The 16596-nt window shown below is 46.4% G+C and overlaps 1 protein-coding gene across 2 annotated transcripts in view; it reads right to left on the bottom strand.

Moving 5' to 3' along the window:
• Positions 1-15687, bottom strand: part of SLC7A9 (solute carrier family 7 member 9) — a 46347-nt gene extending 30660 nt beyond the window's left edge. Inside the window, exons 1-2 of one of the 2 annotated variants that reach the window (XM_063438853.1) lie at positions 15514-15687; positions 7734-7857 (exon numbers count right to left, since the gene is read on the bottom strand). In XM_063438853.1, the coding sequence (XP_063294923.1) occupies positions 7734-7838 (105 nt within the window). In that variant the 5' untranslated portion in view covers positions 7839-7857; positions 15514-15687. The remainder of the gene's footprint in view (positions 1-7733; positions 7858-15513) is intronic. The other variant, XM_063438854.1, reaches the window with a different exon arrangement.
• Between the last annotated feature and the right edge of the window lie 909 nt (positions 15688-16596).

The following is a 16596-nucleotide window of genomic DNA, read 5'->3' as shown; positions in this document are numbered from 1 at the left end:
GATCCTCAAGGACTTCCATCTTGATTTACCAGCACAGAACCAGTCAATAAAACGAGATGTCTGCAGATTGAATTATTGTCAGATTTCTGCTATTCTTAGACGTGTACAGTCAGAGGTCGGTTGTTAGATGAGGTTGCTGCTAAGATTACAGAACCCTGCCATTCTCAATGTACATTACATCTCTCCATATCATAATGCCATCATATAGAGTTATACCTACTGGAGGTAAAATCCATTGCACAGTCATAGCACCAATCCAATACATAGAAAGCAAGAAAAGATATTGCACAAAGAATCACAAATGTCAGTTTTAGGAAATTATAAAGTTCCTGACGCCTTTATGATGAAGCTTCCATTAGTCACTGAGAAAGCAGGGAGATTGTGCCAGAGGGTCAAATACACAACAGAGAGTCAAGCATGTCCTAGCATTTACTCAATGGGTGATCAGCTGTGTTATATAGTGCAAACAGGCCAACTTCAAAACCAATTAAGAAGCCAGCAGCAAAGAAACACTATAGTCACCGAATAAAGTTTAGCTTAACCCCTTAAGGACACATGACATGTGTGACATGTCATGATTCCCTTTTATTCCAGACATTTGGTCCTTAAGGGGTTAAAGGAACACTATAGGGTCAGGAACACAAACATGTATGCCTGACCCTACAGGGTTAAAACGACCATCTAGCCCCTCTGGTCCCCTCATGCCTCCATAAAAATAGCAAAATCTTACTTTTATTCAAGTCTGGAGCTGCTAGCTCTGGCTCTGTTTCCTTTAGACCTGCCCACTGCCTGCTGACATCAGCAGAAGTGGTAGCCTGATCCAATCACAGTGCTTCCCCATAGGATTGGCTGAGACTGACAAGGAGGCATATCAGGGATGAATTGAATCAATGAATCTCTATGAGGAAAGTTCAGTGTGTGCATGCAGAGGGAGGAGACACAATGTTTGGATGCATTTTAGGCAGCCATGACCCAGGAAAGATCTCTAACAGCTATCTGAGGAGTGGCCAGTGAAGTTATCACTAGGCTGTAATGTAAACACTGCATTTTCTCTGAAAAGACAGTGTTTACAGCAAAAAGCCTGAAGGGAATGATTCTACTCACCAGAACAAATTTAATAAGCTGTAGTTGTTCTGGTGACTATAGTGTCCCTTTAATGAATCAGTTTGGATGTGTAGAGCATGTCCCTGTAGTCTCACTGCTCAAGTCTCTGCCATTTGGGAGTTAAAATCACTTCTGTTTATGCAGCCCTAGCCACACCTCCCCTGGCAGTGACTGCATGAAAAAGCTGTGTTATTATTAATCAGACGTTAACTTGCTTAAGAGGTTTGTATCTCCTGTAATTAAACTTTCATCACACCGGAGGGTCTTGTAAGATCTAACAAGCAATTAACAGTGCAGGAGAAAAGACATTCGAAATGAAACAGACTGTGCACTAAAGGAAATATAAACATTAGATGACTCTTTACAGGAACTGATTAGGAAGACTGTACAAGTAACATGCAGGGAGGTGTGCCTTGGGCTGCAAAAACAAAGTGATTTAACTCCTAAATGGCAGTGAATTGATCAGAGAGATTGCAGTGGCATGATCTATTCACCTGCTTCATTCAGCTAAAAGTTGTTTTGGTGACTATAAGCTACCATGAGACAAAGCCTTCCAGCATAATCACACATATAAAGGCATCCTGGCGTACTTAGGACCCTCATAACCAATCAGAGGCAACAAACTGTAAAATAACATTATGCAGTATTACCAAACAAAACCATTGACATTCCAAGCTCATAAGACTTGCAATAGGCGGGGGGCGGAGCCAAGCAATCAAGTAGCCCAGACATGTACAGCGCGAGCTCCCACGTCTGGGGACAAAAAACGGGGCATAACACCCAGAAATACACACCCACAAACTGCAGACCAAGACACCGGGAACCGGGAGAGGCTACTGAATCGATCGGTGCCTCTCTCGAGCCCCTGCGCAACCAACCGAAGACACTGAGGTTTGCGGCCTACCTGAAAATCAGCCACGGAGAGACAGAGTCTCTCCGGGCACATCAATCAAGACTGGGACCCCGACGTAACACCTTTCCCCCCCCCCCAGGACCGGTGGGGGTCATCCCGGCCCACATATAGCAGCCTCACTCACCCTGCTTACAACGAGCTGCGGATACTGCACAAGGTATCTCCACCACTCAAAATGGTGGACGCACCCTTCCCACGCGGTGGACAGGACGGGTGTGCAGCGGTGGACCTCATGCTACAGCACCTTAATGAGTTCTTTGCTAAGCTATGGCAGAAGCTGGAGGTATGTGCAGATACAGCAGAAGGGGGTCAGAGGGGCAATCGGAGGCGCACACGAGATGGGGTGCAGGGGGCCCCGTCGGGCACACTCACTTATCAAGCACCTAAGCCATACAAACTCAGCCCACCCAGGCTGCCAGCAGGCGGGATCCCTCACCTAAAACATCCCACACAGAAGCAGAAGCTCAGACTCCACAAGCGAACCCACGCTTCAGCACAACCCCTTAGAGACAGCCAGGCCCGCAGACACCTAAAGAGCAGTCGGAAGACCCCCACTCAGCGAGTCATGCCGTGCACACCAAGACAATCCCAGGACCTCACTCCCAAAGTCAGATACAGCCAGTCCAGCAGAGCCAAGAGACAAGAGAGCAAGCATGCCTGGAGGCGCCGGGATACCCCTACGGAGCACAGGCACAAGCGTACAAACCCACTACTGAGACACAATGCCTGCCTCCCAGAACCTTGGAGTCGGAGGGGAGACCGGAGTCAAAGCGCCATGACTTATGACACCAGAACAGAGGGACCCCACACCGCACCAGCACAGCCGCAACGGTGGCCGCAAGTGGGAATCGGGTGATCACGGGACTGCTCCTGCACCCTGAGATTCACTCAGATAGATGCATACCCACAGGCTGCAGAGACACTCTTCATAGACTATGATTTAGTTATCCACTGCTTGGTCATTTCATCTTACTTTCTTTATGTTCCTTAGCCAAGCTCTTTATTTACGTTTTGTCTAACACATTTACGTTTTTTTGCCTAACACGCTCACAATAGCCTTCCCACAACTGCATAAGGCCTTAACACAAACACCAGCTACGCTCTCAGATTGCCTATCATCTGCTAATTTACTGACGACATGCCCGCTTGCCTGGCACTATCCGTGCTTATCTCACCTGTTACATACTCGAGCCACATAGGCACATACTATATCTAAGCACATACATAACCGTACATGTATGAGCTTCACATATTATTTGCTCACCATGTAGCAAAACATACAGGATATGCAACTTAATGTATATACTATGTCCATGACTTGATAAACTAACAACTGCTGTCAAATGGTGTATAAAAATGTGCCTAGCAATCATTTGTCCCGCATGTTTAGCGACTAAAATGTCTGAGGACTGCTTTCAGGGCACCTCATGCTGCTAATCGATGTTACCAATCGTGATGTTCTGACTCCTGAAGCTATAGCACAGTGATGGCGAACCTTTTTGAGCCCGAGTGCCGAAACCGCAATACATGCCAACTTTTTTTTCCTTAAAGTGCCAACACGGCAATTGCGTGTGTGTGTGTGGGGGGGGGGGTGCGTGTGTGTGGGGGAGGGTGCGTGTTGTATGTGTAAATGAGGGGTGCTGTGTGTGTGTATGAGGGGTGCTGTGTGTGTGTGGGGGGTGCTGTGTGTGTGTGGGGGGGTGCTGTGTGTGTGTGGGGGGGTGCTGTGTGTGTGTGGGGGGGTGCTGTGTGTGGGGGGGGAGTGCTGGGTGTGTGTGGGGGAGTGCTGGGTGTGTGTGGGGGAGTGCTGGGTGTGTGTGGGGGGAGTGCTGGGTGTGTGTGGGGGGAGTGCTGGGTGTGTGTGGGGGGAGTGCTGGGTGTGTGTGGGGGGAGTGCTGGGTGTGTGTGGGGGGAGTGCTGGGTGTGTGTGGGGGGAGTGCTGGGTGTGTGTGGGGGGAGTGCTGGGTGTGTGTGGGGGGAGTGCTGGGTGTGTGTGGGGGGAGTGCTGGGTGTGTGTGGGGGGAGTGCTGTGTGTTTGGGGGGGTGCTGTGTGTGTGTTTGGGGGGGTGCTGTGTGTGTGTTTGGGGGTGCTGTGTGTGTGTTTGGGGGGGTGCTGTGTGTGTGTGGGGGGGGGGGTGCTGTGTGTGTGGGGGGGGGGTGCTGTGTGTGTGTGTGTGTGGGGGGGGGGTGCTGTATGTGTGTGAGAGGGGTGCTGTATGTGTGTGAGAGTGGTGCTGTATGTGTGTGAGAGGGGTGCTGTGCTGTGGGGGGTAAGGGGTACTGTGTGGGGGGGTAGGGGTACTGTGTGTGGGGGAGTAGGGGTAATGTTGTGGAGGAGTAGGGGTACTGCTGGGGGGTAGGGGTACTTCTGGGGGGTAGGGGTACTTCTGGGGGGGTAGGGGTGCTGCTGGGGGGGTGGGGAGGTGCTGTGGTGGGTAGGGGTGCTGCTGGGGGGTGGGGTGGGGTGTTGCTGTGGTGGGTAGGGGTGGTGCTGTGGTGGGTAGGGGTGGTGCTGGGGGGGTGGGGTGGTGCTGGGGGTGTGGGGTGGTGCTGGGGGGGTAGGGTGCTGCTGGGGGGGTGGGGTGGTGCTGGGGGGGTACGGTGCTGCTGGGGGGTGGGGTGGTGCTGGGGGGTAGGGTGGTGCTGGGGGGGTGGGGGGTGCTGGGGGGCTGGGGGGGTGCTGGGGGGTAGGGTGGTGCTGTGGGGGGTAAGGGTGGTGCTGTGGTGGGTAGGGTGCTGGGGGGGTAGGGTGCTGCTGGGGGGTGGGTAGGGTGCTGTGGTGGGTAGGGGTGGTGTTGTGGGGGGTAGGGGTGAGGCTGTGGTGGGTAGGGGTGGTGCTGGGGGGGTAGGGTGCTGCTGGGGGGGTAGGGTGCTGCTGGGGGGGGGTGGTGCTGCGGGGGGGTAGGGGTGGTGCTGTGGTGGGTAGGGTGCTGTGGTGGGTAGGGGTGGTGCTGGGGGGTAGGGTGCTGCTGGGGGGGGTAGGGTGGTGCTGTGGGGGGTAGGGGTGGTGCTGTGGTGGGTAGGGTGCTGTGGTGGGTAGGGGTGGTGCTGCAGGGGGGTAAGGGTACTTCTGGGGGGGTAGGGGTGGTGCTGTGGTGGGTAGGGTGCTGTGGTGGGTAGGGGTGGTGCTGGGGGAGTAAGGGTACTTCTGGGGGGGGTAGGGGTGGTGTGTTAGTATCCCACCCCCTCCTTTTTACCTCCAATGAAGTGTGGGGGGGGGCACAGCCATCCCTGGTGGTCCGGTGGTGGTAAGTACTGCAGGGGGAGGGATCTGTGTAGCAGCTCCCCCTGTCCTCCCGCGCGATGCTGTGTGGAGCGTTGCCATGAGCTCCCCCTGTCCTCCCGCGCGATGCTGTGTGGAGCGTTGCCATGGTAACGCTCGGCAACGCTCCACACAGCATCGCGCGGGAGGACCGGGGGAGCTGCTACACAGATCCCTCCCCCTGCCTCCCGACCCGGAAGCAGAATAGGCGCCTGCCGTTTCGGGCAGGCAGGCGCCTATTCTGCAGTGATGGCGGACCTGTGGCCGCGTGCCCACAGAGAGGGCTCGGCGTGCCACCTGTGGCACGCGTGCCATAGGTTCGCCATCACTGCTATAGCATATCTCTATAACTAATGACACATAACTACACTAATTAGATGGCTTTTAGCATGGCTATTGCAACGATCTAACTTAAATATACCTTCAATCTATGTTTAAATTCAATTGTTTAAGCCTGATAAAAACATTAAAAATTGTGCTTGTTGGGGCGGGGCCGGACCGCCGACGGGATCAGACGCTTCTGTCTGAGCTCCCGCTTTGGAGCCGAGAAAACGTCGCAAACTGGAGGCAAAACCTCCCTAACCACCCGCAACAACACCCACCTTGATCCCCAGATCCCGAGGTACGAGGGCATACCCTTCAAGCTGCCTTCAGTAACCCGACTAAGGCCCGAGGCGTGAGGAGCTTGAGCCGGGACGAGACGGCCGCTCTCCCGGGTCTCCGGCCGGGGTCCGGCGTCCCCCCCCCCTCTGGACCGGGGGGGTCATCCCGGTCTGCACACACACATGCAGAGACTCCTGTCAAGTCACGACACGCGGGGCAGGAAACTGCTACCCTGCTACAGAAAACTCTCCAGCGGAATTCCTCAAAATGGCCGCCACACGCCAGCCACATGTGCGCCCTACCGCAGGAGCAACTATTCAGCACATCGGATCAACACAGCAACCTGCACTGGTACTTACATGGTGCAGACCAAAGGGAAATAAAATCCAACAAAGACCTCCGCGCCAGTGGAGGACGCCACTACTCACCTGGGGCCTATGGTATCTGCCTGAAGGGTGGCTTTAAGGGCTGTGCCTGCAGTCATGTTCTTCCTGTGAGGCGCAACGCAACAAGTCTTCTCCAGACTGCAACGCACCCTTAAGAACAAACAGCCTGCCAGCACTGAGTATGAACTAAAATCCAAGTAGGTCCATCAAAGCACAGTCCAATCTGCCATTAGGACCTTGCAAGATCCCAACCTAAGGACTGATCCAGTAGATGTCCGGTACAACTTTACTACACCTGGAAAAATGGCACCATACAGCTTGACGACGACACGCGCTGTAACCCCAGCATTGGGTGCCCGGCGGACATATACAGGCAATACTGGTCGTGTACACTTGGACTAGAGCACCATCATTGCTTCGGGTGTGTGTAGCACTAATGTTAACTCACTAGCCGTTAAGATTAAGTAACACTCAGTACAACCAGGGGCATACACTAAGTTTCCATGACAGACTTAGCACTCTCTCCATAGCATCATGCTCATCTCACTCACCTGACGACATACTATAGACACTAACTTTTAGATTGCCTAGCACATATTACAACCATCACACTCAGTAAGAAATGCTATAATAACCTCGCTCATTAAGCATGATTGATAACTATCCCTGCCTCTAGATTAAGCTACCGGCAATATGTACGTTTTTATGATTCTTATATTACTGCAATGCCTTACTATGACCAAGCTTGTTTTCATACAAAAATTGTGCAGCTCATCTTGACCTCCTTTGTTTAACGTTGTCATTCAACTTTTGTCTTAAGTCATGAAGTCAATACAAAAGCCTGTAACTCTACACTGCACGCAAAAATAAAGAATAAAAAAAAAAAAAAAAAATTGTGCTTGTTATTCGTGTGCCCCAAATGTTCCACGTGGGAAAAGCCAGAGGACTGCTTTTGGGGCACCTCTTGCCAGCCTGTATTATATATTTGCACGTCAAAAATAAAGAATTGAAAAAAAGAAAAAAAAAAAAAGACTTGCAATAGGCTCCTTAAACACAATAAATACATTAATTTAAAAATAAATAATCGGAACATAATTATATAAATAAACAAATAATAAAACAGGACTAGAAGTATCACAGCAATTGCCTAGAGCTGGACTGTGATGCTCTGGAAAGTCAATCACAACACAGATGGCGTCGGTCACGTCCACAAGTCTATACTGACATGCCAGCTGTAGAATTATGGGTAATGTAGTTCCATACCAACTGCTGTAAAATATTCACAGATGGATGAGATTTGCAAACCATCCTGCCATTGTTGGATGAAACTCCCAAAAATCTCAGACAGCAAGGGGCTGATGGAGCATAATGGAAAAAGTCAAAGCTGCGAGTCTGTATTTTCTATTGTTGAAATCTCATTTTAATTTCAAGACATTCGTGGAATTCGGAGAGAAGGAAGACCTACCCGTTTCTGCAGGTTCATGGTCTTGGGTTCCTTGCTTTGGACAGATTGCTGGTCCCCTGCATTATCCTGAATCGCCTTTCGGCTTCTGACGTTCGCTTCGTCCATTCTCTGAGCGTTTTAACTGCTGGAGAAAAAAAAAATAATTAATCAGAAAAAAAGGATTAGTTTGACCCACTCCAATTCTAAAAATAGCTAAATAAAATTGTCCTTATTCACAGTCGCATGATTTGGCACCAATTGATTGAATCCAAAAGTTACCTGCAAGAATTTCCATTATCTGATAAATAAATGCCATATTACTGCCGTCTCCCATCTTATCTCATCACAGGACGGCCGGGGTCCTAATGGTTACACAAATCACAATATACGCACACCATACTGTGTAGCAAACAGTAAGTGCATTGGTAGAGATAAAGAGTTTTGCCCTGTAAAGGTATATTATAACTGGACCATAATTACTTTGGCTTAAGGAAGTGAATGTATCACGCAAGTACAGTTTTACTGATACATTCTCGGCCAATTAGGAGTTAAAGGGAACTTATAGTCCTGAAAAGAATTGGTTTTTCATGACTCTAGGTTCTCTTCAATTACTGTGACCACTGTCCATCCCGCTTGGCTACTACAAGTTAGAGTTAAAGATTAGTCACCTTGTTTCCAGCGCGATTATAACTCCCCAGCAGCCATACGCACCACCACTGTCTGGTGCATGGCCAAAAGCCGCGCTCCTAAAATCAAATGCTAATACGAGCAGCATTTGGTTTAAGGACTGAGTTTGACTCTGTTCTGGAGGAGGAAGCACCTCTAGTGGCTGTCAGAAGGACATCCACCAGAAATGTAGTAAACCCTTAAATGAAAACATTGCTGTTTCTACAGCCCCCCTTCTCTTTCTCCCACACTGGTCTCACTGTAGCTGGCCCCGCCTTCGTAGCTGAAATTGATGATCTCAGCCAATCCAGCGTTTTCCCATTGGAAAGCATTGGGAGGCTATTGCACACGTGGCAAAACGCCACATTGCGTCAATCAGCATTTCCTGAGAATGAACTGAATTAATGCATCTCTATGGGGAAGGTTTAGTGCCTCGATGCAGAGCGTGTTTAGAAAGATACCTCCCAAGTGTCCCTATTTAGTGCCCAAATCAATCTCTCTTTTCTGTTCTAATATCCTTCTTTTCTAGGAGTTGCATATTGTTGGTGTGTCTGAGTGTATAACAGAGCTCCACAACAATAACCCCCTCCCCCCCCCCCCCCCCCAAAAAAAATGTTCTCAATGACATTTTTAGATGCACGAATTGTTACAAGTCACCTAAAAATCGGTCAAAACAGATTTTTGAAATGTTGAAATGTATGGCTTAGCTTTGAGTAATATATTATCTTGTAACGTTTCTTATACAGCGTGGCCTTTAACGTATTGATAAGCTACAAAGCAATAAAATCAGTTGGTATCCCACAGACCATAAACGATAACAGGTATGCAGTTTTATATGCACAGGTGACCTTGTACAGGGAGTGCAGAATTATTAGGCAAATTAGTATTTTGACCACATCATCCTCTTTATGCATGTTGTCTTACTCCAAGCTGTATAGGCTAGAAAGCCTACTACCAATTAAGCATATTAGGTGATGTGCATCTCTGTAATGAGAAAGGGTGTGGCTCAGAAAAGTCAAAAATAGTGAGATATCTTGCAGAGGGATGCAGCACTCTTAAAATTGCAAAGCTTCTGAAGCGTGATCATCGAACAATCAAGCGTTTCATTCAAAATAGTCAACAGGGTCGCAAGAAGCGTGTGGAGAAACCAAGGCGCAAAATAACTGCCCATGAACTGAGAAAAGTCAAGCGTGCAGCTGCCAAGATGCCACTTGCCACCAGTTTGGCCATATTTCAGAGCTGCAACATCACTGGAGTGCCCAAAAGCACAAGGTGTGCAATACTCAGAGACATGGCCAAGGTAAGAAAGGCTGAAAGACGACCACCACTGAACAAGACACACAAGCTGAAACGTCAAGACTGGGCCAAGAAATATCGCAAGACTGATTTTTCTAAGGTTTTATGGACTGATGAAATGAGAGTGAGTCTTGATGGGCCAGATGGATGGGCCCGTGGCTGGATTGGTAAAGGGCAGAGAGCTCCAGTCCGACTCAGACTCCAGCAAGGTGGAGGTGGAGTACTGGTTTGGGCTGGTATCATCAAAGATGAGCTTGTGGGGCCTTTTCGGGTTGAGGATGGAGTCAAGCTCAACTCCCAGTCCTACTGCCAGTTTCTGGAAGACACCTTCTTCAAGCAGTGGTACAGGAAGAAGTCTGCATCCTTCAAGAAAAAACATGATTTTCATGCAGGACAATGCTCCATCACACGCGTCCAAGTACTCCACAGCGTGGCTGGCAAGAAAGGGTATAAAAGAAGAAAATCTAATGACATGGCCTCCTTGTTCACCTGATCTGAACCCCATTGAGAACCTGTGGTCCATCATCAAATGTGAGATTTACAAGGAGGGAAAACAGTACACCTCTCTGAACAGTGTCTGGGAGGCTGTGGTTGCTTCTGCACGCAATGTTGATGGTGAACAGATCAAAACACTGACAGAATCCATGGATGGCAGGCTTTTGAGTGTCCTTGCAAAGAAAGGTGGCTATATTGGTCACTGATTTGTTTTTGTTTTGTTTTTGAATGTCAGAAATGTATATTTGTGAATGTTGAGATGTTATATTGGTTTCACTGGTAAAAATAAATAATTGAAATGGGTATATATTTGTTTTTTGTTAAGTTGCCTAATAATTATGCACAGTAATAGTCACCTGCACACACAGATATCCCCCTAAAATAGCTATAACTAAAAACAAACCAAAAACTACTTCCAAAAATATTCAGCTTTGATATTAATGAGTTTTTTGGGTTCATTGAGAACATGGTTGTTGTTCAATAATAAAATTAATCCTCAAAAATACAACTTGCCTAATAATTCTGCACTCCCTGTATACAGTATTCCTGATTTTGCGTCCAAGATTGGGAGTATACTATGGATTATTCTTGAGTAATAAAACGTGACAAGTATTTGATAAATGTTCTGGCGCTTTATCATTATCAGAGCTCTGAGGGTTTCGTAACGGCCACTGAAAGGAAAATGACACAGTGTGCAGAGTGTGCTCCTACCTTATAAATATGGACACAAACGAGACACTCTGCCCATGAAAGGATTCCTGGTGATGGTGTGGTTGGTTACATTCATTTACAGCTTGTCAGACAGACAGTGTGAGAGTGTAAGCGCAGGGATTTATTGTGTATGTTTGTATTTGCGTTTGTATCACACAGCCATGTAACAATGCTGCAGCCCACTACGTGTTCCCTATTAAGAGGTAATAAGATTGTAGAGGTTTGGAAATGTATCAGTCTCATAAGACATTTTGCCCTTTAGATAAAAGTAGCAGGGGGACCTGGCAAGTGAGCCGTAGGAATGGTACTAAAAAACCTCCAGTTATTTAAATGTGCGTATGGAATTGGGATAGTGTGCAAGTACATTTCGTCTTTTATTGTATATATTAGGGCCGATGTGTACTGTAGCCATTGCTGCCGCCCAGGAGTAGTGGGAGTGTGAGCGCAGCACTTAGTATTGTGTGTTTGTATTAAAAGAAACCATTGGGAATGGCCTAGGTGACCCTTGTATGTGTTAGGAACTCTTGATTGTAACTCACATCCATAACTGCATTACCATAATGCAACCTAAGGTGTCTGCCTATAGACCAGGACTTAGACAACGGTCCAGTTACCATGAAGATAATCTATATTCCTCATCACTAAACTAATGGGACACTATTAACACCAACATAACTTTGGCTTAATGTGAAGAAAATAGACTAACTTTCGGCATTTTCTTCTTTGATTTGTTTATTTTTCGTTTATTGGTTCGGTAGATTAAACTACCGTACACCAACCACCCTCCTGGCTCATTAACTTCAAAGGGAACCGTCCATTAAGCGCTCTCTGGGCGGCCGCCGTTCGCATATTCGAACGCCACGTGGAAGAAAAAATGGCGACCATCTTGTTTGCACGAAAGGAGGCAGCGGGACTTGGTCGTCGAGTGTCTGGAACTAAAAATCGGACACTCGACTTCCCGAACACCGCTGAAAATATAAGAACGCCTGCTTCCTTTTGTTGCTGAACAGCTAGGAGAGCTCCGTTCGGTAGTTTGGTTCCTATGAACACTGGGAACAATCGCTTCTATGAGCCAGGAGGCTCCGTTTGTGTGTTTATTCCCTTTTTTGTCTTTTTCAAAATTGACCGACTGCACACACTGAACTATTTTGGGCAGGAGCCTCGTGTGCGGTCGGTAAACTAAGACTTCCATACTTTTTGAGAACCCCATAAATGATCTGGGTGAAATTTGAATATGTTGGTCTCCCAGATCGGGGCTACCAGGGGACATGTCATTTGTGAGGATACCTTGTGTATAAAGGGGTGTTCTAAGTTTTGGGGAAATTGTGTGCCCTATGCCTGGAGATAATTGGGTTATGCCTTAACTTATCTCATTATCTCCCAGGCAGAGGAAGGGAGGGTTTTACTATATTATGATTGGTTGTCACTTTTGTTTACTGTGGGAGGTCCTCTTGCAGGAGGATTTCCATAAAAGCCAGTGTGGCGTCAATAAAGCTCAATCCTGTTGTACCCTTCATGAAGTCTAGGTTCATGCTTGGGTAACCTTTTATTTGCTGGGGATATTCGTCTGGGAAGCTGCATTCATCTATACTATTCCTCTACACCCTAATTGCAGCTATAATCACTTATGCTCAGTTCTTGGGAAAGGAATAGAAGAACTCTGTACCATAACTACTGATGTTCTTAACACTTAATGAAGCAGTTTTGGTATATAGATGATGCTCACACAGTCTCCCTACATATTTTCTGTCAAGAGAGATCTCATGTTTAAACTTCTTTTATTGCACAGTCTGTTTAATTTAAAATTTCCTATATTCTGCTCTGTTGATAACATGCTAGAGCCTTCTGTGTATGATTAAATAAACACTGTGTGTACCATAACCACTTCATCAACATGAAGTTGTTATCGTGCTAGCAAGACCCCAAAGCGTATTCTCCAGCTCTGGATTGCTCTGTCCCCCTGTCCTTCTACATTCCAAAATTATTCATAATGGAAGGTTCAGACAGAGTCTCCGCTGATTGGCTTAAATTGGTTATCTGACAATCTAAATCAGTAGCTCCCATTTCATAAAACAACTTGAAGAAGGTTACGTACATTAATCTTTACTACCAGATCTGGACATTAGCAGCTCCTGAGCCCCACCTCCCCAGCACCCATAACCTTAAAGGACCACTATAGGCACCCAGACCACTTCAGCTCAATGAAGTGGTCTGGGTGCCAGGTCCATCTAGGATTAACCCTGCCTGCTGTAAACATAGCAGTTTCAGAGAAACTGCTATGTTTACAAATGGGTTAATCCAGCCTCTAGTGGCTGTCTCACTGACAGCCGCTAGAGGCGCTTCCGCGCTTCTCACTGTGAGAATGCTTTCCTATGGACTGACTGAATGCGCGCGTGGCTTTTGCCACGCATGCGCATTCGGCGGAAGAGGGAGGAGAGTCCCCAGCGCAGAGGGAGCCCGGCGCTAGAGAAAGGTAAGCGTTTAACCCCTTCGTCCCCATTCAGCCTGGCGGGAGGGGGGACCTATTAACACTAGTGCCAGGAAAACGCTTTCATTGCATCCCCCAGCCCCACCTGATGCTGACGAACATCTCCCAAAAGCCTTTGAATGTAATATAATAGCAGAGAATTACTGGAGCTGTTCCACAGCTAATGGGGCCAGAGTCTAACATCTAGAGTTCTTGATTCCATAAATGCTTTATATGTCATGTGACCGGTTCATTATCAGCGGATTAACTGATCCACTGAAGCAATATTTATCAACGTCATGCTACGTTCAACTTCCTGAGCCAGTATCATCAGTGTTTTTTATGAAAGTAATGCATGCATACAGATTTTAAAAAGTATAGATTGTCGAATATGTCAATGAGTAAGTGCTAGAGCTTAATAAACATTACCATGGCAACCATTTGGGGAGGGGTGTAGCTGTAATAAGCAATGGGAAGTCTGGGTAGAAAAGGTCAGCAAGTTTTTTTTTTTTTAAATAAAGATAAGACATTTTGGACAAATCAAGATGGGTTGCACCCACCCATGGTCTCCCAGCACTACATCCACTACAATAAGCATTAGGGTTTATGGTGCTTGGAGTTTAAAAAAAACAAAAACAAACTCAAAACAAACCCACAATGAATGGCTAGTAACCCTGGACATGGCTGGACAATGAGTTAGGACTTTGACAAAGTTGATCACTTCTCCAGAACACGGTTTATTTATTTCACATTTGTATCTATTTTTTTTAGGTTTTCTTCTCATCCATAGCTACCTCCTCTATATTCACACTCTCTCTGCCACATCATCTTAATGAATATATTCTTAGCGAAACTATTGCCATCTATACAGCCTCATATTATTTATTGTTTATCCAAAATCACTTCCTGAATTGAATCTGTTATTTTAAGTTTAAAGGATCACTATAGTCTCAGGAAAACAAAGCAGTTTTCCTGACACTAGAACACCCTGAGGGTGCCCCCACCCTCCGGGTCCCACTCCTGTGGCGCTGAAGGGGTTAAAACCCCTTCAACCACTTACCTTAATCCAGCGCCGGGCTTCCTTGGCGCTGGTGACCTCTCCTCTTCCGCCGACGTCAGCCCCCCGTCCGACGTCAATGGAGCCAAATGCGCGGCAAGTGCTGCGCGCATTCAAAGTGTCCATAGGAAAGCATTTCTCAATGCTTTCCTATGGACGCTCTGCGCAATGGAGGTATAATATGCCTCCAGCATCGCAGATGCGCCTCTAGTGGCTGTCCGGAAAACAGCTACTAGAGGCTGGCTTAACCCCAAATGTAAACATAGCAGTTTCTCTGAAACTGCTATGTTTGCAACTGAAGGGTTAAAACCTGAGGGACCTGGCACCCAGACCACTTGATTGAGCTGAAGTGGTCTGGGTGACTATAGTGTCCCTTCAACATATAAACCATTCTGCTATAAATTAACCTCAATAACAACAACCCTACAATCTCCCCAACACGCCAAACTCCACAACAAAGTATTACATTTGATCTCATTCCTCCTTTTAATCACCATCCAATCATAAACTAATTCTTCTTCTTTTTAAAACACCTGACCAGGATCTATCCATCATTAATTCCAGAAACAAGCACAATGCTGTCCCAATCATGACAAATGTTAGATTTGGATTACTGCAACTTAATCCAAATATTCCAGCCCCCTTTACTTTACTTATTTAGATTATCAGATATCTGTCACCAAATGTCTCCCTATTCTGATAGGGCAAGAAAAAAAAAAAATCTAAAACTTTAAAGACCTGTTTAAAAAAAATAAAAAATAAAAAAATGTAAAAACCTCTGTCTAAATACAAAGTCAATTAAATCACTCTCACATAATAAATCCTACAAATATAGGTTGTAATAGTTGAAAGAAAGAAAAAAATAAATAAAAAAACAAGACAAAACTAAACAGCCTGTTGTCAGATAAATTAATATCATGGGTGGCAATGTCTAAGAAAAGTAAACCAATTAATAAAGAGTCTTACCTGGTGCAGAACATAATCTGAACTAAAATGATACTCAGTGCACATTGGGGAGCAATCATCAATCAGTGTTGGTTTTATATCACACATCCCTTTAAATCCATTACAAGATAAATACACAGACAATGTATGATACAAAGTATTACCTGCTATAGAGATCAGATCCTAACTCTTCAGGTAACAGCAATCTCCAGCAGTCTTGTAGGATTCCAGGTTTGTAACAGCTTACAAAGGAGCAGAGGTCACTGTCTAATTATTAATCATACTCCTCATTACTCCAGGAAAGTCCAAATGACAAGCAGCACTGTCAGTGTGTTCTGCAGCTCTCCTGGTCTGTGTGCTTTTATTAGAAATGTTACAGTATTGTTCCAATCTGGGCACAGAGTATCCACATGTTATGGACATACAGTCTGATCTGCAAGATACACAAAGTGCTATTTGTTGTTCACAGCAACCCACACAGATTGGAACTTTGGAAGTAATTAAGGCTACAGACAGACTGTTATTACAGACAGAATATATTAATCCTGGGGCTGGCTCTTATAAAGCCCTCCAACAATTATATAGAGTGTTAGCCTTCTCTGCACTTACAAATTTATAAAACTGATACATTGTATCCAATTTCCTAAAAATATGGAATAATCCCAACGCCCAGGATCTGTGTAGATTGTTTTGTTTCCACTACCAAAAACGCCCTTAAAAGAAATCGAGATGTGACACATGAATTCATTAAAGTGAGCCTGTCACCTTAAACAAATTAAAGAGACAGCAGTCTGGGTTGCAAGGTTCCAGTGAAATAATTGACAGTAAACCATTGTAAACATTTTAGTAAATAGTATTATTTGTTCATCGCCGTAAAAATAAACCTGCTGCCCAGATTGCTCTACCTATTTCAAACAATACCGATAGCCCTCCCGAGAGCCTTCTTCCAGTCCATCGGCTCAGCCCTGACGCGATGCGTGTGGAAAGCAAGATCTCCTAGGATAAAACCAGCACACCTAACGATGCCGAGATGCCTGGGGGGAGTCTGTTTCCCATCCATCCAGAAGTACTATAGGGCAACACACCTCTTACGAATCCCAGACTGGCACGCGAAGGACACTCAAAAGGATCTCATCGGAGAAGACTCAGGTGAACGGTGCTATCCCCACTCTAAATGGCTGACCGACCCACTGAAAAACACGGCTGCTCGCGAACACCCTTTCCTTAGCGCAACTCTGAAAGTCTGG

The sequence above is a fragment of the Pelobates fuscus genome, chromosome 12 (assembly GCF_036172605.1).
Source record: "Pelobates fuscus isolate aPelFus1 chromosome 12, aPelFus1.pri, whole genome shotgun sequence".
Classification (NCBI taxonomy): domain Eukaryota; kingdom Metazoa; phylum Chordata; class Amphibia; order Anura; family Pelobatidae; genus Pelobates; species Pelobates fuscus.
This window is presented reverse-complemented; position numbering and strand designations above follow the sequence as displayed.